Consider the following 26520-nt stretch of genomic DNA (forward strand, 5'->3'; position numbering starts at 1 on the left):
ATTACTGACGCCCGCGTGCCTGGAGCCTGTGCTGCGCAATGAGAAGCCACTGCGATGAGAAGCCCGCACACCGAAGTGAAGAGTAGCCCCCGCTCGCTGCAACTAGAGAAAGCCCGCGTGTAGCAAGGAAGACCCAAGGCAGCCATAAATAAATAAATAAATAAATAAATAAAAAAGAAAGAAATTTGGGACAAGAAGGAAAGTAGATTACCAGCTTAATCTAATCTTTCAGATTGCTTCTATTTTTCAATGGTGGTCTGTTATTAGAGCAATTTTTCTCTTGACTCATACTGAAGAAATTATTTTTTAAAATTTATTTATTTTTGGCTGCGTTGGGTCTTTGCTGTGCACGGGCTTTCTTTATTTGCGGCGAGCAGGGGCTACTCTTTCCTGCGGTGCGCGGGCTTCTCATTGCGGTGGCTTCTCTTGTTGCAGAGTGCAGGCTCTAGGCATGCAGGCTTTAGTAGTTGTGGCTCACAGGCTCTAGAGTGTAGGCTCAGTAGTTGTGGTGCACAGGCTTAGTTGTTCTGCAGCATGTGGGATATTCCCGGAACAGGGCTCGAACCCGTGTCCCCTGCATTGGCAGGCGGATTCTTAACCACTGAGCCACCAGAGAAGCCTGGTTTCCTGCATTAACTTATTTTCATTGGGACTCGCTTGCCCATGTGTTTTAAACTCAAATACTAAAAGCATGGCATCCGTTAGCAGTTTAATAATCTGAGAAAAGATAAAATACACAAGAAAAAAAACATAGCTGGACAGTTTGTTCAAACTGTCCATGTAAAAGGTGGACAGTTGTTTACTTCAAGCACTATAAACAAGGCTAAATGGATTCGTTTTCAGTTATATGCAATAAATTGAAATTACGGCATTAGGAATCAGCACATTTTAACATCTATCAAGAAAGACTCTTCTGATAGCAGGGTTTCTCAATCTCAGCAAAAATTACTTTTTGGCCCAGATAATTCTTTGTTGTGGGAGCTGTTCTGTGCATTGTAGGATGTTTAGCAGCATCCCTGGCCTCTTCCTACTAAATGCCAATATTATCTCTCCCCACCCCCACCAGTTGTAACAATCAAAAATGTCTCCAGACATTGCCAAATCTCTTAACACCCAGTTAAGAATCACTGTTTAAAAGAAAGAACCACTCACTCAAATAGCTCTTCTAATACTAGATGATAAAAATGTATAACACAGGATTGTATGTCCGTTATATCCAACTCAATACTTTAAAATAGAATGTATCTTTTCACAGTTCCATGAAATGTTGAAAACACTGACTGATGATATCTGAGCTCAGTATGATTAAAAGTAGAATATAAAAGCTAAAAAAAAGCTCTAACACTAGAAATTAAAGTAAGACAGGAACTCTTGTAAACAACTACTAAAGAAGAAAGCAAACCCCAAACTCAGAATATCTGTAAAATTACAAAATCGACTTAAGAAATCTTAACTAAAACAGTACTCAATGGACAATTCATTATATTCAATGTTTATGTTACTATACAAGAAAAACCAACAAAAATCAATGAAATAAATATCCAACCTAAGAAGTTAGAAGTCTATGGATGAGTTATAAAAAACAGACAAGAGATAAGTAAAAGAAAATGAGATATGAATGAATTAAGAAACAGAAAGACAGCAGAAGTAGTCAATGAATCTTCTATGAAATCCAGGAAAAATAAAAAATAACTTGATAAACCATTAATTACAAAACAAGACCACAGACATACAAAAGAAGAATTGCAAGAGGGAGGTGACCACATGTTTAGGAAAATTAAAGGAATTGGAAGAGTACAGGCGTGCATGAGAGCTCAGGGACTTTTGTTTACTGAAATATCCCAACTGCCGAGGATAGAGCCTACCATAGTGGCACACAAAAATCTCGTTGACTAAATGAACAAATGTACCTCCATATGCTAAATATGTGACATTGATAAATTATAGAAGAAGATAAATTTGCAAAATTGATTTGAGATGAAATAGAAAATGTACAGGCTCTCTATTGACAGAGAGGCAATTCTCAGGTGAATTCCACCAATACTTTAGGAAATAAATCATTTAAATTTGTTCTAGAGTGGAGAGTGTGAAAGAAAATCTCACTTTCTCCTTTTAACAATGAAAGGAGCACAATTTGATAATAGAAATTAATTAAAGAGTATACACAAAACTACACAATAGTCTTATATACGAATGTCAATAAAAAATGCTCAATAGTACATATCAAATAGCAACACACACACACAACACAGTTTAAAAACATATGTTCAATCATTTCCACGAGCTGCTCCTCTCTGACCAACATGTGACCAACTTCAGCAGGACATAAAGTGAGGGCTACCCAGCTCCAAATTGTCCTTTGGCAATTTTATCTCTTCCTGACAAGTCCCAAGACAGAATTAAAGGGGCCCTCATGCTCCTAAGGATGCCACATAGTCTTTGTAGGAAGATTTACCAATGGCCAGATTTAAGGGGGGGACCTGAAAAGTCCATGTACTTTTGTCAAGACCACTGCTACTCCCACCATGCCTCCCACCATATTCTGCATCTCAGCTCTCAATCTAGCTAAAATACCAGTGCCCAGAGGAGATTATCCTATCCCTCCTCACCCCTTGCCCCCATCAAGAGATGTGAGAACTTGGGGATTTGGTATCTGGAGATAGAAACGTGGTGGGTACAGCTCAGATTCCGGGAGGGTTCACACGCGAGGACCAGGGCTCCACAAGATATCATGATTTAGTTACTAGTTTGGAATGGTCAGAAATTGAAGTCACCAGTGAAAGCTTGAAATTTTAAGGGAGTTCCAGAGAAATACCAAGCCTGGGAAATATAATTTACCTCAACCTTTTACATTTCCATAACTGTGGTCATGAAGTGTGCAGCACGTCGCAGTGTTGAAGCCTGCAGACTTGGGATTGGTGCCTATGTGCCTCTTGTGGCCTCTTCCAATAATCTCTGTGTCATTATGGAAGACAGTGCCTGAGGGAGGTCTTCCAAGGAGAATAGTCAGTGATGGGCAAACAAAAAACATTCTGCGGGCTGGGGCAGAAAGTCCTTGCTCTTCTGGTCCATGTGTTTTTATGGATCAGTGGGTACGCTGTTGGCCTCCTCTCCTTTTCCAGGCAGGTTATGTAACTATTGATGTATCTTACTCCATATTCCATTAGAGGCCTCTGATTAGGAAAGAGATTGATTTGGGTTAACAAACATCTTTGGGGTTGCAAAAGTCCCCAAGAAGGTCAAAAATATTGGTCATCAATACCTGAGCTCAGTAAAGCATTGACTAAGTAAGGCCATTTTTACTGCTGGTGTCAGCTTGAGAGACTGGAAATCTTGACTGAGAGATGGTATATCTGCTTGCTAGGGCTGCTTGAACAAAGTGCCACAAACTGGCCACTTACATAACAGAAATTTATTGTCTCACAGTTCTAGAGACCACAAGTCCGAGATAAAGGTGTTGGCAGGGTTGGTACCTTCTGAGGGCTATGAGGGAGAATCTGGTCCATGCCTCTCACCTAGCTTCTGGTGGTTTGCTGGACATCTTTGTAAAAGCATCACCCTGACCTCTGCCTCTATCTGCACATGGTGCTCTCCCTGTGTGTTGCCTGTGTCCAAGTTTCCCCTTTTTATAAGGATACCAATCATACTGGATTAGTGTCTACCATACTCCAATATGACTTCATCTTACCTAATTGCATATACAATGACCCTATTTCCAAATAAGGTCATGTTCTGAGGTACTACGGGCTAGTACTTCAAAATATGAATTTTGGGGGCATACAATTTATCCCAAAATAGTTGGGAAGCTTGAGAGGAATGAGAGTGAAGGGAGAAGTGACATGCAGAAACTCATGCAGACCATCACTCTTTCCTGACCTCTGTTTTCTGTCTCCAACTCTTTTTCCTCCATCTCTGTTAAGACTAAGACAGAATTCCCCTCTTCCAATCTTTAGAAATACATGTATACATTTCCCCTGACAAATAGTGGGACTCTTTTCCAATGCCTGTCTTTGAAAAATGGTTTGATAGGTGTGGTCCTTCTTCCACACCAGCCCCCTGAAATATTTTGAAGAGTTTTGACAGTAGAGGTCAGGACTTGAGTTTCTGTTCTTTCATTATAGTACTCCCTTTTCTTCCTATCTTCCCTACCTTCCCAGTGCTAAATGTACAGTAGGAATTCAACCAAAGGTCTCTAATTTAAATGAATTCAGATGATTCCCCCCACCCCAAGCAACAAAATGGAGATTCATGTGGTAGAATAAATCATCATTTTTATTATTTCTTGTGAATGAGATATTTTCCAGAGAATAGCATTGTAAGTATTCATATTAGAATTATTGGAAACAATAAGTAGAGATCAATTTTTTAAAATGATAATTTCTCAGAAATGTACGTTTTCAGATCATGGAAGATTATAAGCAATTGATCTTGGACAAACATAAGTTTGTTCTGATGTTTTGAAGTTTTGAAGCGCTCTCTTGCCCTGTGAGAGTGACTTAATATGAATGGATAAAATATACTGCTCTGGCTGGATTTAAAATAGGTACATCTCTACTATGGAATTCTAATAATCATTTTATTCACTTAAAAAATTTACATATAGTAAAATTATCAGTGTTCTTTTGAACTTGCTACTTTCTCAATATTCAGTTATCCCAATAACTTTCAAAGTCTTAAGTCTAATGATTCTATAAAACCTCTTCTTTCAATATGTTTCCTAAAGCTTCCTTTTTATATGTCTTCTTTTGAAATAATGGTCTGTGGGCTATTTTACAATACAGGGTATGCAGGTTGTCTCAAGCCACTTTGCATAATGGTGGTCATATAATGAATGGGGGCAGGAGTTGCAGGCAGTGTTAGCATAGATCACTAGCTTACTGAAGCTCAGGCCCTTTAAAGCATGCAAGAGAGAACAAGCAATTATCCATCTTTCAAGCTGGATAAAAGCTACACGAACACACATTGGATGGAAACAAACAACAATCAAATCAGTATGGCTTTGTTGACCGCTGTGGTGTTTAATTAGCTCTATAGTAAGACTTTTCTATACTTAGCCCTCTCTCTCTACTCAAGGTGAAGCAAATCACTTCCCTGTTAATAATGCATGTGTGGATCTTACCTTGGCTGTGTCTGTGTTACAGTCAATGGTCCAAACCATCAAGACCACTGCCAGCACACTGGCATGGTCCAGCTCTCCATCCTTGCTGTTGCCCTGTTAACTGCTAAAGAACTCAGACTACCCATGGCAGCAGTATCCGAATTCATGTGTTATTTATCTTCATATGTTGCCTTTGAAGTCTTTTCTAAAGCCTAATATTTTTCTTTCTGAAACCCAGAAGACATTGATTTAATAAAATATTAGCTGATAATTTCCAAGTTATTTCAACAGATTTAAACCTATTTTTTCCCCCCACATAGCTAAGTCAAAGTCACTTACACTACACAAAAGTTAAGTGTGTCTCCATCACCATTTCATCTGAGGATAGTAAAGTCCTTTGATTTCCATAGCTGGAAGAACCACCCAGCCCAAAGTCCTGGCACATATAGAGGGAAAATGTCTGTTGCAGAGCTCTCTGAAGTCAGTATTCATCATGAAATGGGTATTCAGGATGGTCACACCACCTGCCAAAACAATTCCCCCACAGGGAAAAAGTTCACTTCAAATGCTGCATGGCTGTATGTGTTACTAGCATTCTTTGGTAACTTCACCGACCATTCCCTCTTTCTCTTACTCATTCCATTTCTGTTTCGTGCCTATTCTCCTCCCCTGTTTCCCCTTAAGCCAGCACCTTTTACTGAAGCCCCAGATAGCACCCTGGGTGTAAGTGTGGGGTGGGGGGATTGGGAGGAGAAGGCTAGTTGTCTCCATATTAACATTTTCTTAAAACAAAAGCACAGGAGGTGAGCAATACCTGCCTACTTACACACTTTGTCCCAACTTCTTCCTCCTTCTGCTCTCTTGATATAAACCTCCTCCCATTTCAATAAACCACATAAGCATTTCTCTTCAAAACTCTATTATGGGGCTTCCCTGGTGGCGCAGTGGTTGAGAGTCCGCCTGCCAATGCAGGGGACACGGGTTCGTGCCCCGGTCCGGGAGGATCCCACATGCCGCGGAGCGGCTGGGCCCGTGAGCCATGGCTGCTGAGCCTGCGCGTCCGGAGCCTGTGCTCCGCAACGGGAGAGGCCACAGCAGTGAGAGGCCCGGGTACCGCAAAAACAAACAAACAAACAAAAAAACTCTATCATGAATCAGTGTCAGTCTCTTCCCAGAGTTTTTACTTGCCCCATCACGAGGCCTCCTGAGAGTTGAAAGTTTGAGATTTAGAAAGTTGATGACCAGCAAAGTAAGTTTCCATGATGATGATGACAGTGATGATAATGATGAAGCTACTTCTTAAACAGAAATGGTGAAACAGTCTATAAAAGGACTGGAGTGTGTGTGTGCCTGTACTGAAGCACACCTAAGATTTAGTTCTCTGCAAGTACTATGAGCTTTAAATTAAAATATAAAACAAAACCAGAGAAGGCTCTCAAATATCAAGGATCAGCCAGATGAAAAGCAGCAGAACCTTGGCCCAGCATCCCTAAATGATATTTTTTTGATCAATGGGGCCTAATCTTTGTTTCTCCTTGCTGATTTTTCTAGTTATTTCCAGATGTGATGAGTTATTTTCCCAGTGTTGCTAGAATTAGGTATTAAAAATGTCAAAGGTCGGGCTTCCCTGGTGATGCAGTGGTTGAGAATCCGCCTGCCAATGCAGGGGAGATGGGTTGGAGCCCTGGTCCGGGAAGATCTCACATACCATGGAGCAACTAAGCCTGTGTCCCACAACTACTGAGCCTGTGCTCTAGAGCCTGTGAGCCACAATTTCTGAGCCCGCGTGACACACTACTGAAGTCCGTGCGCCTAGAGCCCGTGCTCCGCAACAAGATAAGCCACTGCAATGAGAAGCCCACGCACCGCAACGAAGAGTAGCCTCTGCTCACCGCAACTAGAGGAAGCCCGCGTGCAGCAACGAGAACCCAACACAGCCATAAAGAAATAAAGAAATAAATAAAATGTCAAACCAAATAATGTCACTAACCAACTTTAAAAAAAAACAAAAACAGCATATTGGAGGATTGGCTATCTCTTACTATTTTTAATTTAATGATATTTATTCAATAGAAATAGTTTATCTTCAAGAGCTGTTAATTAACGTGTAAGGGTTAGTTCTTTGTTTGTGTTTACTTTTATGTTCTTGAGGCTAGGAGGTGCTTCTTGATTTCAAATAGTTTTTCCCCTGGAAAATTCACATTAGAAAGCTGTTTATTAATTCAGAAATTGATTCAGAAATTCAGTGTTAGCACAGTCCGCACTTTCTGACTCATGAAAAATAGTGGGACCAATAAGATAAGCGCCCAAACTATAGAAACCATCTTAACGAGCATTTTCTAAATGCACACTTAAAGAGAAGATTGTAAAAAGAAGAATACTATCCAGGTGATTTCAAGAACTGGAAATATTAATGAAGAATGATTAAGAAGAAAAAATGTGGGTATGTATGAATACAAATATATATGTGTGTATATATACATGAACTATATTCTTTTTTTTTATTTTTAAGGCTCTGTAATATTCAGAGAATAAAGGGTTAGTTCAGTTGATAGTTAAATTTGGCAACACTTCCAAGGAATTTTGCTTGTGGGAAGTCAGACAATAGGTGAAGCCAGAAGCTCCAAATCTTATAGGCAAACATTTGTCTAAAACTCAACCTGGTGCTCTTTCTACTGCACTCTAATGCCTCTCTCCCAGGAATTGTTCTTGTTGACAGCTTTGCTCTAATTTGTGCCCACTTTGATTTCTAAGGAAGAAATAAGTATGTTGTTTGCATATCTGTGCTGCTGTTGTATTAACATAACGAAAACTGTGATTTAATTCTCCTCAATATTTTTTGCCTGTGATGCCTTAACCTAACCAATGGGAATGTCATAAACGTCAGAAATATTCTTTTAAACAAAAATGCAGGTTTATAGGAAGTTCCTGATTCAGAACATGCTGCCCACTGGCGTTTACCCTTGTGCCTTCCATGGACATGGTCCCGATTCATGAGAGCCTGTTGGTTGACACTTGACAATCCAACATCACTGCACAGAACCTGATTAATGATCCCCTAGAACTCACATGAGCATTTCCACGAAGCGGACATTTTTATTCAGGTCTTCAATGTCCTTCATTTCTTCTTCAGTGAGAGAAAAGTCAAATATCTGAAATAACAGAAACAAAAAACCAGACATTTATAATAGTAGAAGATGGGTCAAGCTTGGGATCAGGGAGTGAGGCCAGCAGTGGGAGCCCTTCAGAGGTTTATGAACATCTCTGCAAATGTCTTAGAGGAGTTGGGCTAGTGCGGGGGACCACCCCACCCATGTGGAGGTGGAATTCTTTCTGCCCTTTGTCTTTAAGACAATCCTGCTGGGGACATCTTGCAAGAAATTTCAAATGTTCTGAAACAATACGCATTCAGCACATCTCCTAAAAACCTAAAAGTGAAGAATTCTTATTATTTTGGTATAAGATGCTGAACTTTTGATTCTGGACTATGGCCTTTGTGCACTTTTTTTTTTTTAACAATATTCCCTAGTCTGTAAATTTGCTTATGTATTTTTTTAACTTTTAATTTGCTTTGGTTCATCATATTAATCCTTTCTCTTGTCATTTTTAATGTCTCTTTATCTACCTTTTAATTCTAATTACTTTTTCATTGTTTTTTTTTTAGCTTGTACAGTTTGTACCTTGGTTTTATAATTGTCCTTTATGAACATTTTAATAGTTTATTTTAGCTTATTTATATTTTTAACAATTGGTTTGTTTATACTTTCTCTTATTATTTTATCTTTCTATCCCTTAACTTTTAATTTAGTAATTTACATGAATAAATTTTTTTTTTTTTTTTGCGGTACGCAGGCCTCTCACTGCTGTGGCCTCTCCCGTTGCGGAGCACAGGCTCCGGACGCGCAGGCTCAGTGGCCATGGCTCATGGGCCCAGCCACTCCGCAGCATGTGGGATCTTCCCAGACCGGGGCACGAACCCGTGTCCCCTGCATCGGCAGGCGGACTCTCAACCACTGCGCCACCAGGGAAGCCCTACATGAATAAATTTTAATTGTAAAAGTAATACATGAACATATGCTTTTTGTAAAGAAATGAAACACTACAGAAATACATGGACATGTGTGGAGTAAAAAAAACAAAAGTGCCTCTTGATACCCACCACCGCAGTCCTATTCCCCTTCCCACAGATTCCTTCCAAACATTCAACACAGCAACAGCAAAATGCAATTGTATCATATTTCTATTATTTTGCAACTTTATCTCATTCACATAATATGTCTTGGTGATCTTTTCTGTCAAAATATATAGACTGACTTTATTTATTTAACAACTATATCCGTAGTATAGATGTAATACGATTTATTAAGTCATTCCCCCAAGGATTGTTTCCAAGTGGTCTTTTCAGAGCATTCTTTCCTTTGATTATTAATTATCCAAGAATTGGAGTTATGAGATTGTAGAAGGAAATTTATTATAACATAAAAACAGTCATGAATGAACCAGTCACTTATAAAAGAAATCCTTACAAGCTTCCTTTTTCTTTAACACCTTCCCGCACCTAGTAGGATTATTTGTCACATGACCTCACCTCCTTCAGCACAAGAATAGGGATGTAGCCCAGGGGACCAATCAAGGTATCTTTTTCATTAGATACAGTGATTATTATGGGAGTAGCCAATGACCCATAAAAGGACAAGCAGGGATTGACAGAGACAGAAGCCTTTATCTGTGATCATCTTTACTAAATGTGGGTAACAGATTAACCCATATTAATCTGTGTGTGCCACCTTGTGGAGAAAGGGGGTGGGGAGCACTCAATCCTTTTATAAATCATTAGAATACCTGTGTCCAGTCATGTCTGACCTACCCAGGGACTTTCCAGTTATGAGAGCCAATAAATTATGTCTCTTTTTCTTTGGTAAATTTGAATTTCATTCCTTCATGTGGTAGCAAAAAAGCTCTGAAGATAATTGTCTAATATCATGGATGTCTTCCCATGTCAGTACTTATATTTTCACTTTATTATTTAAAAATGGATATAAAAGTACACATACTGTGTGAATTCATTCATTTGAAATTCTAGGAAATGCAAAGTAGCCTATAGGGATAGAAAGAAAATCAGTGCTTGCTTGGGATTGGGGACCAGGAGGGATAGATTGTAAAAGGGCATGAAGAGACTATTGGAGGTGCTGGGTATGTTCATTATCTTGATTGTGGTGATGGTTTCATGGGTGCGTACATATGTCAAAACTTTTCCAATTTTATACTTTATGTTCAGTTCATTGCATTTCAATTACACCTCAGTAGAGTTCTGTTAAAAAAGAAAAATAAATAAAAATTCCTATATACTGTTTCATTGTACAAATATATCATAATTTGTTTTACAATATCCTACTGAAAATTGTTTCCAGTTTTTTTTAGCTGATAAAGTATGCTGTAATAAACATCTGTATATGTGTGCATGAATATGCAAATACATCTATGGGAAAAAGATTGTTGGGTCAATGGACATGTATGTTTGAATTTTGATGGATCTGGAAAAATGACATCCTTCTCCAAATCTTACATCAATTTATGTTTCTAATAGTATTACATGAAACTGCCTGTTTTCCCACACACTGTTAACATTCTGATTATTTTCCTATCTGAGGGGATAAATACTATCTCATTTTTATCTTTAATTATGAGTAAGACAAAAAACAACTTACTTTTGAAATTTAAATTATTAACTGATGGGTAACTGACTAACTTTACATGGTACTTTTCTATGGCTGCATTTACCTAGCAGTTTATTCTTTGGAAGTAGCACAGTAAACTAATCACTCCATTGTCTAGTGGCCTCTTTTCTCACCTATAATTTATAATGCTGATTACAGATTACTTATAGAGGAAATAAAGGGGGTTGGCATTTATGAAGTCTAAATGATCCTCTTCAATAATTTCCAAATTTGTCCCCAACTTTTTCCAGAGCCATTAAGAAGGTGGAAAGTTGACTGTTATGAATTTCCAATTTTATACCTTCTATTCCTGCTGTGCTGGTGGGGAAGGGAGTAGATAGTGTCCAGAGTCAATAGGTAAGGAAACAGAAGAAATAAAGGAGCTAGATAGCCTACAAGCAGCAAAGAAATCCCTGAATTACTAGGAATTGTCTCAAATTCAGCTAAAATTAAATCCAGGTATGGGCGGAGGGGGTCGGGGAGCAGGTATAAAATAACATATGAAGGCATTGCAACTTTCTTATTAATCTGAACACAAAATTCTCTCTAAAAAAAAAAAAATACCCTACTTTTTACATTTCCAGAAGCAGTTCTCTTACTTGAAAGTTTTCTTTGATCCTTTCAGGGTTAAAGCTTTTAGGAATGACAACCACTCCTCGCTGGATGTTGAAACGCAAAACAACTTGAGCTGCTGTCTTATTGTATTTTTTCCCCAGTGAGTTTAGAAGTGCATCCTTTAACAAAGGTGGGGAAGACACATTCACCCTTTAAAAAAAAAATCGAAACATGCATCATATTTAGTCCGAGTAATGAGAACCAGTGGTTTACCAGTTACCCTCCTCCTCTGACCCCCATTCACCTGGTAACCTATCCAGAACACTTCAGGTCACCTGTAACCAACTTCTCTGAGTGCAGAGTATTCAGAAAACTTGCTCTTAGTATGGGAAGATCAAGACAGGCAGATTCACAGAGCTGCCTCTTCCAGACGGTAAATAATATTGCTTTGATGGATCTTATAGAGAGAATGGGGTTGGAAGTAGGCACAGAGGGGAAGGCAAGAAGACTGAAGTAGAAGAAACAAAGGCACGACTCTTGGAATCATCTTAGAGTAGAAAAATTTCTACTTAAGTCTGTGGAATGCATCACAGTAGAAGTGTTGCCACTGAATACAGAGATTTAAAACATTCAAAAATTTCGGAATATGGCCATAGAGACTCTTTGTCAAATAATAAGGTCCTGGTAGGCACTTCCACAGGTAGAGTCTAATCAATTATTACAACACCTCAGTGAGGAAGGTTGTGTTAGCTCTAATTTGCATACGTGGAGAATGACTTGAAGAAATTACTTCCTTAAGATCAAACAGCTGAATAGAGTCATTTCAGTCAAGTAATTTACATTAGCCTCATACTCTACACCAAGGAAATATACTTCCTGAGGAGACAGACAGCATTACTTACCAGGATGGATTCCTAGAGGTCCCCAAAGGGCTGTATGCAATAATGACAATGTCATGTTGTTGGCAAAATTTCAAGAGTTTTGGCTGGGTGAAATATGGATGGCATTCAACCTATGTGGTTGCATTGGAGAGCAGAGCACAAAATTAAGGGCTTTTGGATGAATGCAATTTTATATAGTTTGTAAAAAGTTCTTCAATAAAATCGATTGAAAAGTATTCTGGATAGCAAGGCAAATCTTAAATATTTTTCCCAACAAGGAAGTTTACATTGTTTATATATCGGTGAGATGCATTAAAACAAGGTTAGTGAGGTCACCATCTGTGGGTTAATCCTAAAATAATTGGGGGACAAATTCAATTTTTACAGCTATCAGTTTAAAACTTTAAGTGAACAGATTCAATTATTTATAGTAAATATTCTAGCAAATACAATTTTCCATAACAAACACGCAGTCTCAAGGTTCACATTACAGTCTTGGTAAATAGAAGTGACGTGTTGCAGAAGCCCTCTGTCCCTCACTATCAAACATCTAAGAATATTTTCACAAGAGGTAGAGTGTGTATAAAACTAAATTTACAGATGAATTTTGTCTTCTTGGTGGAGAGTTCTTTACCCCAAGTGTAGGCCTAGTTTCATTTTCTGTATCTTACTGACAGGATTCCTGCACTAAAAACACATGTGTCAACAAAAGTTCTTCTCAAAGTTTCTTCTTAAACACTATGGTAGTTTTTGACCTACGTGTTTGCTTTCTTTTTAATTAAAATCAACCAAGTCTTAATTAAAATATTTTAAGTATATAATTATTATTTTCACTATCTAAAGTATTAAATACTTGACGTTACATTTCTAGAAGGCACAAGAAAATGCTATTGATGAAGTGGAAAGGTAAACTGGAACTCTTAGAGGTGGGTCTTCTTTCCTTTTCCTAATTTGATAAACTTTCTTTTTCCCCCTTGTCAGTTTCTCCCATTTCTTCTTTTTCCCCTGCTCCCTCATAATCTTGATCCCTCCTTTTCCCTAAGACACTTTTGTTTTCTCCCCAACTTGGGAACATTTCTTAATTCTAAAAAGTGACACACAGTGTCCATAGTACAGTAGTCCCTAGGTATTCACGTAGGATTGGTTCCAGGACACACACCCCCACCCCAGCAAACACCAAAATCCGGAGATGCTCAAGTCCATTCTATGAAATGGTGTAGTACAGTGGGCCCTCTATATTTGCGGGTTCTGCATCCATGGATATGGAGGGTGGACTGTATTTCTTTCCCTTACCCTCTCCCACTCCTAGCATTACTCTCCCCCTTTGGTCTCTTTCTCATTTTCTATCTTATTGGTACACTAATCTTTTCAGACAATTTTTTTTTTTTTATCATGTCACGTCATCGCTTAAAGACTAAGTGTGAATTCCTTACTTTCATGCCTGCCTGCTTGCACCAAACACATTTAATTTACCCCACAGGGACTCCTTTCTAATCAGCTGGAGTGCTGTTATGGTCTCTGGCCTAAATGTGTGTATGCACATGTGTATATAGCATGTGCATTTACCTATATACATATATATGTGTGTGTATTTGTGTGTGTATATATATATATATATATAAAACAAAATGTATACATAAAAAGGCTAATACAATTAAAAAATAAAACAAACAGGTATGTGAATATCCATTCTGTGAACAAATTCGGGAGTTTACAGAAAGTTGCATTGGGCAACATACTAGAAACCCATACTCAACAAAAATTTGAGTTAATGTAATATAAACTCAAATATATAATATAATATGTAATATAACAAAGATCTTTGCATAGATAGTTTTTTGATTAAAAACTTGAGGGCATATGGCTAAAGGACCACTCAGTGAAGGAAATTCTAGGGATGGAGGTGAGGGTGGGGGTGGGAGTGGGTAAGCTAACATGACCCAAGTGCATATGGCCTCAGAGAGTCACATTCCTTCTCTTCAGAGCATCTGTCTCAGTTTCCAATTACATATAACTTTCCTGACTCCATTAATGTATGATCCACGCGAGCAAGGACTATATCTGTCTTTGGTCACTTTTGCATGCCTAGAACCTAGCACAGTGCCTGGCATAAGGCAGGTGCTTGATGACCATTTGTTGAATGAGTGAAAACAAGAGTTATACAGCAAGGACGAAGCCAGAATCTTAGGAAACATCACTCTCGATGCTGCAGACTGTTGGAGGCTGGGCTTCGTATGGGGTACAGCTGGTAATTTCTGGTTGGGACCAGATGCTCAGTTTAAGGTAGAGGGTGGTGATGATTCCTGATGTTGCAGGGCCTTGATGTCATCCTTATTTCTAAGGAGAAGGGTACCTCAGCACACTTGCCTTCCTTCTTTGCTAGGGACTGCTTAGAGCCCTTTGTGAATGAGCCAGTGGAGCTGCAGTATTTACTTTTCCTTGTTTGCTATGTAAAACTGATGTAAGTTGTCAGCGTCTTGGTGTGTCCGGGGTTTTACAACACCCTTTGGTAATGCTGTAGTTTTAGATATCAAAATCTCACAGGGTGAAGTTAAGAAGCGGGACAGAATCCATGAAGGAAAATAGCAAAAGTCCTTTCATTAATTAACCCAACCTCTTCTGTCTTTCCATGAAAAACTGCATTGAATTTTCATTTCATTAATGAAGTCACTCAACAACAATTTACTAATTTCTGTGTCAGGACACCTGTGAGTTAGGCATGGTGAATAGGATCAGGAAAAACTGAAGAATGTGGAAAGTTTCCTTACTCCTTCCCTTCTTTCCTTCCCTCCGTCCCTCCTTCCCTCCCTTCTTTCCTTCGTTCCTAGAGTTAGGTGTTGGAACTTTGTATGAAATTAAATGGCTTGAGATAGATCCACAGTCCCCTTTGAACTGGGCTGGGAGAGCACTGTATGACGCTAGGAAGGCTTTCAGACAGTATAAGCCAGGGGCGGAGCCTGGAGGGACATTGCTTCAGATGGACATCATAGGGAGTACTAAGGAATCTTGGATTGCTCAAGCTCTGAGAACGAGTATAGAGTGAGGTTATATTCTATGTCAATTTGTTCACGAAGTCAATGAAAAATATAAAATTTTGCAAATTTTACGTTAGATTTAGTCTAATGGGAAAATTAGTTTTGAAATACGTGAATTTTGAATCAGGCAAGCCTTCAGGTATCTATCCCTTGCACATGAAATGTGTCCACTCTGTCTAATGCCCAAAATTTGCTCACCGTATTCCTGGGTTGAAAGCTGCTCATTTTGTATCTCTGGAGTAGAGGTGGTCTTACCAGGGCATAGGGTCATGGCTGGTGGCTGGGAGACCTGCAGTTTGACCTTGCCAGCTCTAGAGTTTTGACATATTCTGCTTTCAGACACAACAGGACACATGAATAGGTTCAGGCTATGATCTTCCAACAAGCCTTGATTCTTTTTCAGGGTATATTTGTGAAGCTGATCGACATTCTTGTGCCAACAGATCAGGGTATTTCCTCCTTGGCATGAGGAAACACACTGTCGAATTTTCACTATTTTTCATTCTCAGGTCGAAAATCACCATCTGTCTCTGTGCATTTGTAAGAAGAAAGCTGCTTGTCACTTCAACATTTTTAGAACAAAATATTGTTCTTAGGGGTGCAGGAAGGAGATGTGAAGGATATGCTGGGTAGGGGATTGGTTAGGAATAAAGGGATGGATTGAGATCAATGAGGAAGGCAAAGGTTGTTGCTCTCTGTTCCTGAGAGCGTATGATATAGCGCTAGCTGCGGTATCAGTTCGGAAGTGGTACTTCTAAATATGGCAACACTTCTATTTAGCTGTGGGCTACTGTCATGATGTAGGTAATTCATTTTTTCTGTTATGAATCCTTTTGAGTTTCTAATAACAATGAATTCAACAAACAAGTCCACCATAATCCAAGTTTGTGAATATTTACCAGTTCCAAGAGCATTTTTTAGTGCAGCTTCTTAATGTTTTATGAAGTAGGGGGAAGAGGATGTCATATCCCCATTTAACAATAATATTTTGTTGTGATTACAAGAGTAATATATGCTCACTGCAGAAGACTTGAAATACAGAAAAGCATAAAGAAGAAAACAGAATTTACTTGTAAAATTCACAGCCAGAGATAGCCACAGTTAGCATTTTGACATATTTCTTTCCAATATTTGCACTTTTTAAATAATATAATCGCCTTCATACTATATTATGTTTTGTATCCTGGTCTTTCCATTTAATATCGTGGCCATTTCTATTTTCCTCAAGAGTGATTCAAGAACATTTTTTGTTAAGATTTCACATATTATAAATGTTTCAAAGTTTATGTAAACATTCCCTGAATTTTTCATATTTATGTTGTTTCCTTTTTGGTGTTTTTTTTTTTTTTTTTTGCCATGATAAACAGTGCTGCGACAAACATACACATAAAGTGCTGTGACAAACACACATATGGGTGTTCTGATTTTTTTTCACAAGGATGGATTCCTAGAAATCGAAAACTGAACACTTTTTAAGGCTCTTGCTACCTATTGCAAAATTGCTTTTCAGGAAGGTTGAACCAATTTGCATTTGCCAGCACTCCATCACTTGCTTACATGGAACACTATATTAAAAAATAAAACAGAAACTTTGCTAATTTGATACAAAATTACACTTAAATTTAAATTTCCATAATTACTAGAGCAGCTAAATATTTTTCATACGTTTATCAGTCTTGCAATCTGTCTTCTGTGACTTTCTGTTCATTTCTTTTGAGCCTTAGTATTTTTCTCATTGATTTTTATTAGGCTTTTAATTCGTAAGGACATGATCCCCTTTTTCTGTTATATTTTTAGATATAATCATCTAATTTTGTTTGCTCTTTGTTTCTAATATTTTTAGTGTTTAACATTTTTACACTATTACATGTATTGGTTTTCTTTATAATTTTCCCATGGCTTCCCTTTCTATCCATAGCTCCAGAAAACTAAAATTCTTTTGTAGTATTCACAATTTCTTGTTTCTTCTTTAACGCCTGATCAAAGGGACACTTTGGAGTATAACATGAGGCAAAGATCTATATTTGTTACTATATAACTCTCAATTTTCCCCACACTATTTACTGAAAAATCAATTCCTTTGTCATTAGTTTGTGCTATTTTATTTTACATTAAGTTTTTATTTTATTTGAGACCGTTTCTAAGGTATCTCTTATTTTCTATTTATTTGTATGTTGGTTCTTGTGCTAATCTTACATTATTTTAAATACTCTGTGTGTCAATGTCTGGTAGGTTTTGTTCCCCTACATTATTATTTTTCTTCAGAAAAAGTTTGGGTTACTTTTTGGATTTGAACTTTCAAATCTTTTTTCTTAAGAGACATAAATTGACTTGCCCACGGTCTAATGATGAGATATACGTAAAGTGACCACAAGACTTCCTGACTCCTAGTCCAGGATCCTTTCTGTTGAGTAATGGATCCTCCCACATTCCCCAATCCCCACACCCCCCCTCCCCTCCCTCCCCTTGTCAAGCTGTACCTGGTTGCTGACTGGCTTATGCTTAAGTCCTGGTTTGTTCAGAATAAGCTCCAGCTGCCTACGGTTAAAATTGGATACACCGAGGGATTTCACCAAGCCAGCATCTTTGCAAGCTTCTAAAGCCTGTAGGGTAAGAGCCAATGGGTCAAGAAAGAAACCTCAACACAAGCAAGAATAAACATTTATAAAGGTGACTGTGCATTCTTTAAAAAGTAAAGTCCCTGGGTATATTAATAGGCATTCTGTGAACTAAAGAAAAGTGGAGGAGATAGGCAGGAATTCTGTAATTGAATGATTTTGGGGAAATGCTGTATATCATATCTTCCCCTTGTATTTTCATAATGTATACCAGCATGATAATAATGATCTTATTTCTTAAAATTTGTTGAGGCTTTCTTTATGGTATAGTACCTGAAAATTTTTATGTGTCTGGTATGTGTGGAAAATGTATATTCTCCTATTTTTGGATACAGATCCTTCTTGTTTCTCTCTCTCACATACACACGCATTATATAGAAGATTAGGTCTAGCTTTTCCTGGCTTTTCAATAATTTAGAGAAATATATCAGAAATCTCCCACTGTAACAGTGGATTTACCAGTGTCTTTCTATATTCTATCAATTTTTGCTTTATATATATTGAAGATATTTTATTTGGTACATATGTGTTTAAGACTGATATATCTTCTTAGTAAATTAAATCTTTATCATTATGGTTTTTGTACTTCCTTATACATTTTAGAATCAGCTTTTCAATTTCCTTTGGGATAGTCATTGGGATTGCACTGAATCTATCCATGAATTAGGGGAGAATTAACAAATTATCTGTATTCAATCTTTCCATCAAAGAACATGATACAGCTCTCTATTTGTTCAAATTAACAAAAAATCCTCTCAGTAAAATATTGTAGTTTTAACTATATGTCTTGCATAGATTTTGTTAAATTTATCTCTAAATATTTAACATTGTTTTTAAAAAATTCCATTTCCAATTGTGTGTTGCTAGCATATAGAGTACATATAGATTCAGATTTTGTTATTTTTTCTTTATCTTACGGGTTATTTACACGTATCTTCTTAGTTTCCAAATATATGATGATTTTTCAGATATATATATATATTTTTTTCAGATCTATTTTTGTTATTGACTCAAATTTAATTCCAATGTCATCAGACAGCCTACTTTGCATGAAGAATCTCTCTTTTTTTTTTTTTTTTTTTTTGCTGTACACGGGCCTCTCACTGCTGTGGCCTCTCCTGCTGCGGAGCACAGGCTCCAGACGCGCAGGCTCAATGGCCATGGCTCACGGGCCCAGCCGCCCCGCGGCATGTGGGATCTTCCCAGACCGGGGCACGAACCCGTGTCTCCTGCATAGGCAGGCGGACTGTCAACCACTGCGCCACCAGGGAAGCCCTAAGAACATTTTTAAATGTATTGAGATCCGTTTTATGTCTCAGAAAATGAACTATTTTGTGAAGTATTCCATGTGCACTTGAAAAATAGCATTCTGTTATATTTTGGAAAAGTATTCTATAAATGTCAATTAGGTCAAGTTGTTTGATAATGTTTAAGTTCCTATATTCTATAGACTTTCTGTCTACTTATTATCTCAATTATCGAAAGAGAGGTTTTGAAATCTCTGACTAGATTATTCTTTTTCTCTTTTCACTTCTCTTAGTTTTGCTTCATGTATTTTGGAGTTCTGTTTTTAGGTGCATAGATGTTTAGGATTGAACCCTTTATTATTATAAAACAAAATTCCTTAGCCCTGGTAACACTCTTTGCTCTGAAATTTTTGTTGATATTAAAATGGTTACTCCAGCTCTCTTTTGATTACTGTCAGCCTAGTACATCTTATTCTAGACTTTTACTTTTTTTTTTAACCTTTTACTTTCAACCTATTTGTTTTATTATTTATTTATTATTTAAAAAATTTTTGGCTGCGTTGGGTCTTTGTTGCTGTGTGCAGGCTTTCTTTAGTTGTGGTGAGCAGGGGCTACTCTTCGTTGCGGTGTGCAGGCTTCTCATTGCGGTGGCTTTCTCTTGTTGCTGAGCACGGGTTCTAGGTATGCGGGTTTCAGTAGCTGCAGCACGCAGGCTCAGTAGTTGTGGTGTGTGCTCTCTAGAGTGCAGGCTCAGTAGTTGTGGCACGTGGGCTTAGTTGTGTGTCTTATTATTTAAAATGAGTTTCTTGTATATAATATATAGTGGGGTTTTGCTTTTTATCCATTCTGAAAACCTCTGCATTTTAACTGGGTTGTTTAGGCTCTTTATATACACTGTGATTATTGACACCACTGAATTTAAATCCCCCATATTGCTATTTATTTTCTGTTTTTCCCATCTATTCATTTCCCCTTTTTTCTTATTTTCCTGCCTTCTCTTAGACTGATTATTTTTTATTATTTCTTTTTGTCTCCTTTACTGGCTTGTTTGCTATACTCCGGAAGTTTTAACATTTTCTCTTTATGTTTGATATCCTGAAATTTCACTATAAAGCATCCAGGTATGGGTTTCTTTCTCTTTCCTCTTTGGTAATTCATGCCTTTTCAATATCTCTGGGTTTTTTCTTCAATTATTACTTCCTTTTCTTTTTTTCTAAGACTTCTATTGTGTGGATACTGGAAATTCTAATTTTATGATTTACATCTCTTAGCTTTTCATATTTCACATTTAAAATTTTTTCTTGTCCTTTCCTTCTTCAAGTGGGAGATTTCCTCGTTCTGATCTTTTAAGCTGATCATCTTTTCCTTATCTGTACCCATTCTATTTTTATCCCATCTACTGCCCTGTGTTTTTATTTTTCATAATTATTATTTTTGCTTGTTTTAAAAAAATGTTTTCTTGTTCTTATTTCATATTGCCGATATCTTTCTTTTATCTCCTTGAATATATTAATTGGCTAATTAAAAAGTTCTTGGTCCTCTGTTCTGTTTCTGTTGCGATATGTAATTGAGATATGTTGTTTCCTTGTGAAATAAATGCCTTGTTATTTTGGGCTCTGGGCTCATTTTCTCCTGAGGATATTAGGTACACTGTGAGGCAGTCCCTTAGAGGAGAATGCCAGACTCCAATCCTAGTCAGCTCCAATGAGGTCAGGAGTGAGTGTATAGTCTTTCGGGTGGAGAGCCCCAGACAGTAGAAAACACAGTCAGTGCCTCCTCACCCCTCAAAACAAGCCACAGTTCAGATCCTCAGCTGTAACCTAAACAGGGGGAAGTCTATTAGAATGAGATGATCATTAGAGTATCATTTCCAGCATTTGGAGTTTGAATTGGGAGAGGCAGGAAACAACTGCCAGAGGTCAGGCAGAGACTCATGTTTTTATCAGCTTCTCATAAGTGCAAGATTTCAGTGCTGCTCTGACTCGATTCCTGAAGACATCTGAACACGAGTCCTAAGTGTCTACATGTGTGGAGTGTGTCCCAAGGCTATAGCAAGAGAGAAATAAGAGCAAAAATAACTCCGATAGTTCCTCTCCTATATTATCTTACTGGTTGCTGAGTTGCCTTTCACTCTAGGTAAAAGCTTCTGTATTACCTCATAAACAAACCAGTTCAAAATATCTGTACCTGCCTCCCACCTAAATCCATAAGGGTTTTCTCATTATTTTCCCCTAGTTTCTCACTCTTATAATCTTGGGGAAAGAGCCAGCAGCCTGCTCAGAAATGGAACCAGAATTGTTCTTCATATATTATTTTACATTTGTTTCTTTTAGACATCATATTACTGAATTTTAAAAATTCAATTTGAGAAACCAAAAATTTGTGAGTTTATCTCATTTATATATTTTTATTTACTGTTACAGTAGAACTTATTTCCTTTATTTTATTTTTCCTCCCACACTTCTCTCTTCCTTATCTTTGGCATTCTTCTCTTCCATCAAAGCAAAATCAAACATTTTTCAGCACTCAGAAGTGGAGATTTTATACATCTTTGCTCGTGGTTAGAAATACCTGACTACTACTTTTCATTGGGAGTAAAGGTTGCAACTCTCCGTAAATTGAATAGGAATAATCAGATCACAATTTTAAAATGTACTCTTTTAACATAAAAGGCCCACGTGAACTCACCTCCCAAGTGGCACACAGATTTGACTTGTGATATAACCATTTGCCATTTTCATCTTTAGGATAGAATTCATCTCCAGGCTGTTAAAAAAGAAAAAGAAAACGAAAAAGTGTAGTTAACTTTATTTATATCTGGGGATTGAAATGATGGAATTTAAGTTGCCAGTATTCCAATATACCCGGGCCCTGGGAAACCAATTCAAGATATATATATATATATATATATATATATATATATATATATATATATTTTTTTTTTTTTTTCCCCTCCCCCTGTGGAACTGTCCAGAAATTCATTTGTCCAACATATATGACACATTAGTCTCATTCTCTCACCCCAGCATTCATTATTCTTTATTTATTGACAGATTATTGTTGTTCTTAAGCCATGAAGTTCTCTCTTAATGATAAAATTTCTCATTAAAGAAAAGTAAAAGTTGAGAATTAGGACTTTTAGACTCAGTGTTTGGATAGTCTATCCTGGCCAAAGTTGAGGACAGCAAATTTCTTACTCTTATAAGAAACCAGAGGTCATCACTAAGGCTGAGAGGAGGAAATTCTTCAGCTAAGTATAGTTGATGAATGCAATATTCCTTAAGTATAAGGGAAATGCATAGCACATAACTTCTCAGGTCTGGCTAATCGCCCCATGGTTCTTTTCTTACCCTTTTTGGGCCCTCCAGGAGTTCAGCATCTTTTTTTCTACCTCATACACTATGTAAGCATCAAATCTCCTCCTCTAACTTTTGGATGACACTTTCCCAATGGAGATTGACTATGGTGTGGAAATTGTCTTTCAGATTTCTCCTTTTTTGCTATATTTAAAAATGGGACCCATCTCTTATGGGCTTGGAAATGGGATAGAAATAAAAGATAATTTCTAGACTCCTTGAGCGGATGGTGGTAATCATTTCCTGAGGTTGGACAAGGAATTGAGAGTTTTGTTTTGGATAGTTTGAGTTTGAAATGACTGTTGGACAGTCAAGTGGATATTTGAAGAGAACAGAGAAGTCTCAGAGAGTGGCTCAGAGAGAGGTCATGGGTACAGATAAAATTTGGGAGTCCTCAGCATATAAAATGGTATTCAATCCATGCAACTGGATGAAATCACCAATAGAGAGAGTATGGCTCAGTAAGACAAGAATATTGAGGATAAAGCACTGGGTAAAACATTTGGAGTTTAGCAGAGAAGAAGCTGTCAAAGAATCACCAGAGGGTGATATCATAGAAGCCATGAGATGAAAATGTTTAAAGAAGGAGGCAGTAGTCAACTGTGCTGAAAGAGATCAAATAAAATATGAGGACAAAGTGTCTACTGGATTTGGTTGGTGGCATAGAAGTCTTTGTAGACCTTGATAATAGGAATTTTTTGTTGTTGAAAATCAAGCAATTGGATAAAATCCATTACATTCCTAAAAATTTTCCCTAATTTTTCGCTTTGCCATCTCACCTGAATTAATCTTTCACCTGGTGATAACAATTTCTCCATGCTCTCTTTAGCAAAGATAATTTCACCTCAATTTTCTTCTATTTCACCGAGAGCAGGAAAAAGACTCCTTTCTCCTCAAAGCCATGTAATCATTCATATTAACTACCCTGGTTACCTCTGATTTCTAAGCCCTTTGACCTTCTCAACACTTAACGAGGCTTATTTCCACTCCAGACTCCCTCCATATTTCTTGCTTTTTGCACTTCCTAATTTTACTTCTGACCTGAAATGGCTTTATATCTCCATTATGAACTCTTACTATTAATAGTTTTTACTCTCCCAAATTTTAATTAAGTCCTCTCCAAGTCTGAACCCATGTTAGATATTTCTATGATGTTCCACTGTGCTTACTTTACTCATCCCTTCATTTGGATAAACTCATTGTCTTTTTCCTCCTTTCCTGCTCCTGACTGTAAGGCATTATTAGAAGAATAACTCAACCCTCTAAAAACCCATGCTATTGACCTTCATTCCTGTTTAGCAATAACTTCGTCTTTTTAAAATGTCTTATCATGATTTTTTGTACTTTTTGTTGTTCTGAAATTGTGTCTGCTTATTAACTTTATATTTAAAAAATAACAAAGTGGTAAAATATTTTAGCGAGAAAGGTTTTTCTTTAAAAAGAATCATGAGATTCAAAAAGCAAGTGATGTTTTGGCTTCAAAGACTGATTTCTCAATTACAGGAAGTACAGGTTCAGTTGGGAGGTAATGTCACTATACTGTGTAATTTCTCACTGTTAAAAATTTACCTTCTCTGTGTCCTTGAGCCTTGATCCTATTTAAGAATAGAAATAGAATTCCTTTATTTACCTTCTCCAAAAAGATTTTACAAGTCATTAGTCAGCCACAGAGGAGTAAATTTCATTTTCTCACTTTTATATACAGGTTCTTTCCAAATCTGTAAGACTCAGCTTAGAACTCTGCCATTTGAATAAGAATCGAAGTTAGTTGAGTGAGGAGAAGGGCTAAGGTCAAAATCCCAAGAGCCTGAAATAAAAAAATCACTGTAGTCCACAGGACACTGCGATTATTAGGCTTGTGAGGATAAGGCGGAAGGTAGTGTAGTATAAGGGAACACGTATGAGATTGGCATCAGGCGACCCAGGATCTGGTTCCAATTCTGATGGACTTTAATCCTACGTAGTTCATTGCTTTTCCCGTCTGTGAAATGAGGTTTTTGGGATATATAATTGCTAAGGTCACATCTTGGATGTGACCAAAGAGGAGAGTTAATAAAGAAGGTGCTTCCAGAGAACAGAACGGGGCAGCCAGGTTGGCTGTGTAAAGAAATTCTGGCCACTGCCATGGCAGAGAGTCCTTGTCTTTCCTGTCCAGCAGGATCTGGTTTACCTCATGGACAAGTGGTCAGTTTTGTTTTTCAATCTCTCCTTCCCTCAGTGAAACTTTAAAGCAGCTGCTGCTCTTCAGCAGTGTATACTGGGTGTGTTGGTGGTGGTTAAACTGAGTCCGTATATTGAGAAAGTTCAAGGAAGGAGTGCATTTGAGTTAGAGGAATAGATATCACCTAGAAGTCCTGATCTTGGAGCTGCCTTCAAAAATCTGACGACTCTTTGGGTTATTTTCCTTTGGAGAGGGTGGAGTGTGAGTAGGTTTTCAGTTGTATTTATTATTTTACATTATGTTGTGCAGGGATGTTTTTGTGACTGTGTGAATGGGAAGAAGGGTGTGTCTGGATGCTGGACAACTGCAATGTGGACTACAGTTAGGAGACTACTTGTTGGTTTGGTGGAGAGCGTTTATAGCTGCAAAGACATGATATAACAGACAGTGCATTGGATTATGAATCTAGAAACTTGGGATCCAGGCCTGAGTTGGCTACACATAATCTTTCTTGGCATTTGTTGGGTTAGGTCAGTACTACCTGATTTATGGTAACAAAACATCATAATATTCTATGGTGCTAAGTAATGAACGAGCTTCCCATACATAGACGTTGGCCCGTGGTTGCCAAAGAGCAGAGGCCTTACCTTTAGGCATATGAACTTACCTTAAAAGCCATAGGTATTTCAATGATGTAAAGATCCACATAATCTAGCTGGAGGTCCCTGAGCGTCCTCTCCAGAGTTGGGCGGACCATCTGTGGGTCATGATGTGTAGCCCACAGCTGAAAGAAAAAAAGGGAGATAGTTAACTAATATCCTGATTATTATTATTATTTTTAACAATAATGCAGCCCTTTAAAATTTCTTTTTACTGTTTCTTTTTTTGTGGCCGCACCACGCAGCATGCAGGATTTTAGTTCCCCAACACGCATGCCCGCTGCAGTGGAAGAGCAGAGTCCTAACCACTAGACTGCCAGGGAATTTCCCAGCCCTTTATTCTTTACAAACACTCATACACATTGTATTCACCCATTTCATTTCACAAAAATATGTTTACGTTGCAGTGTCATCTGAGTATAGGTTGAGCTGATATAACTTGACATCCAGAGTATAACTTTATCCAAATGTAGTACCAGAGATTTAAAGATCCATCTGAACCACAGAGTACCTAATTCAGCAATAAAGTCTTCCTCTGCTCTGTGCTAATTGCCTAATCGACTCTTTGCACTTTCACTTTTCCTCATTGTGTAATTAGGGAACGTGTATCTGACTAGTGGTTCTGACCTGGCTTGGCACTTTACTTTCATTTCACTGATAAAAGGTGTGCTTCATCTGAGTAAGAAATATGGTTGTGTATGTGTCTTCACCAGATCCTCCACATTGTGATGGGTGGTGCAGAAGCTGGTGAAATTTTAAATTACTGCAAAAGTTTAGATCCCTTTTCACTGCTCCTTTGTTCTCATTTGGTTCACTTCCTCATTTCCCCAGGAAAATTCTGCCAATCCCTACTAAGATCTGAACCAATAATGTTACCAAAATGGCGGCACGGGAGACCCCAGCCTCCAGTCCTCCAACAAAGATCAACAATTAAATAGCTATCCATGGGGCATCCCTGGTGGCGCAGTGGTCAAGAATCCGCCTGCCAATGCAGGAGACACGAGTTCGAGCCCTCGTCCAGGAAGATACCGCATGCCGCGGAGCTACTAAGCCCGTACGCCACAACTACTGAGCCTGCGCTCATGAGCCCGCGAGCCACAACTACTGTGCCCATGTCCAACAACTACTGAAGCCCGCGTGCCTAGAGCCTGTGCTCCTGAGAAGCCACCACAATGAGAAGCCTGCACACCACA

The 26520-nt window shown here is 38.0% G+C and overlaps 1 protein-coding gene across 4 annotated transcripts in view; it reads right to left on the bottom strand.

Moving 5' to 3' along the window:
- AKR1D1 (aldo-keto reductase family 1 member D1) overlaps positions 1-26520 on the bottom strand; it is a 90966-nt gene that overhangs the window by 2694 nt on the left and 61752 nt on the right. Inside the window, exons 6-14 of one of the 4 annotated variants that reach the window (XM_032644068.1) lie at positions 25336-25452; positions 21840-21917; positions 17767-17889; positions 12273-12382; positions 11415-11580; positions 8168-8250; positions 5438-5622; positions 5120-5325; positions 2839-3173 (exon numbers count right to left, since the gene is read on the bottom strand). In XM_032644068.1, coding sequence (XP_032499959.1) covers positions 5580-5622; positions 8168-8250; positions 11415-11580; positions 12273-12382; positions 17767-17889; positions 21840-21917; positions 25336-25452 — 720 coding nt within the window. In that variant the 3' untranslated portion in view covers positions 2839-3173; positions 5120-5325; positions 5438-5579. Of the gene's footprint in view, positions 1-2838; positions 3174-5119; positions 5326-5437; positions 5623-8167; positions 8251-11414; positions 11581-12272; positions 12383-17766; positions 17890-21839; positions 21918-25335; positions 25453-26520 lie in introns of those variants that run through there. The other 3 variants (XM_032644069.1, XM_032644070.1, XM_032644071.1) reach the window with 3 other exon arrangements.

Source organism: Phocoena sinus, chromosome 9 (genome assembly GCF_008692025.1).
Source record: "Phocoena sinus isolate mPhoSin1 chromosome 9, mPhoSin1.pri, whole genome shotgun sequence".
Taxonomy (NCBI): domain Eukaryota; kingdom Metazoa; phylum Chordata; class Mammalia; order Artiodactyla; family Phocoenidae; genus Phocoena; species Phocoena sinus.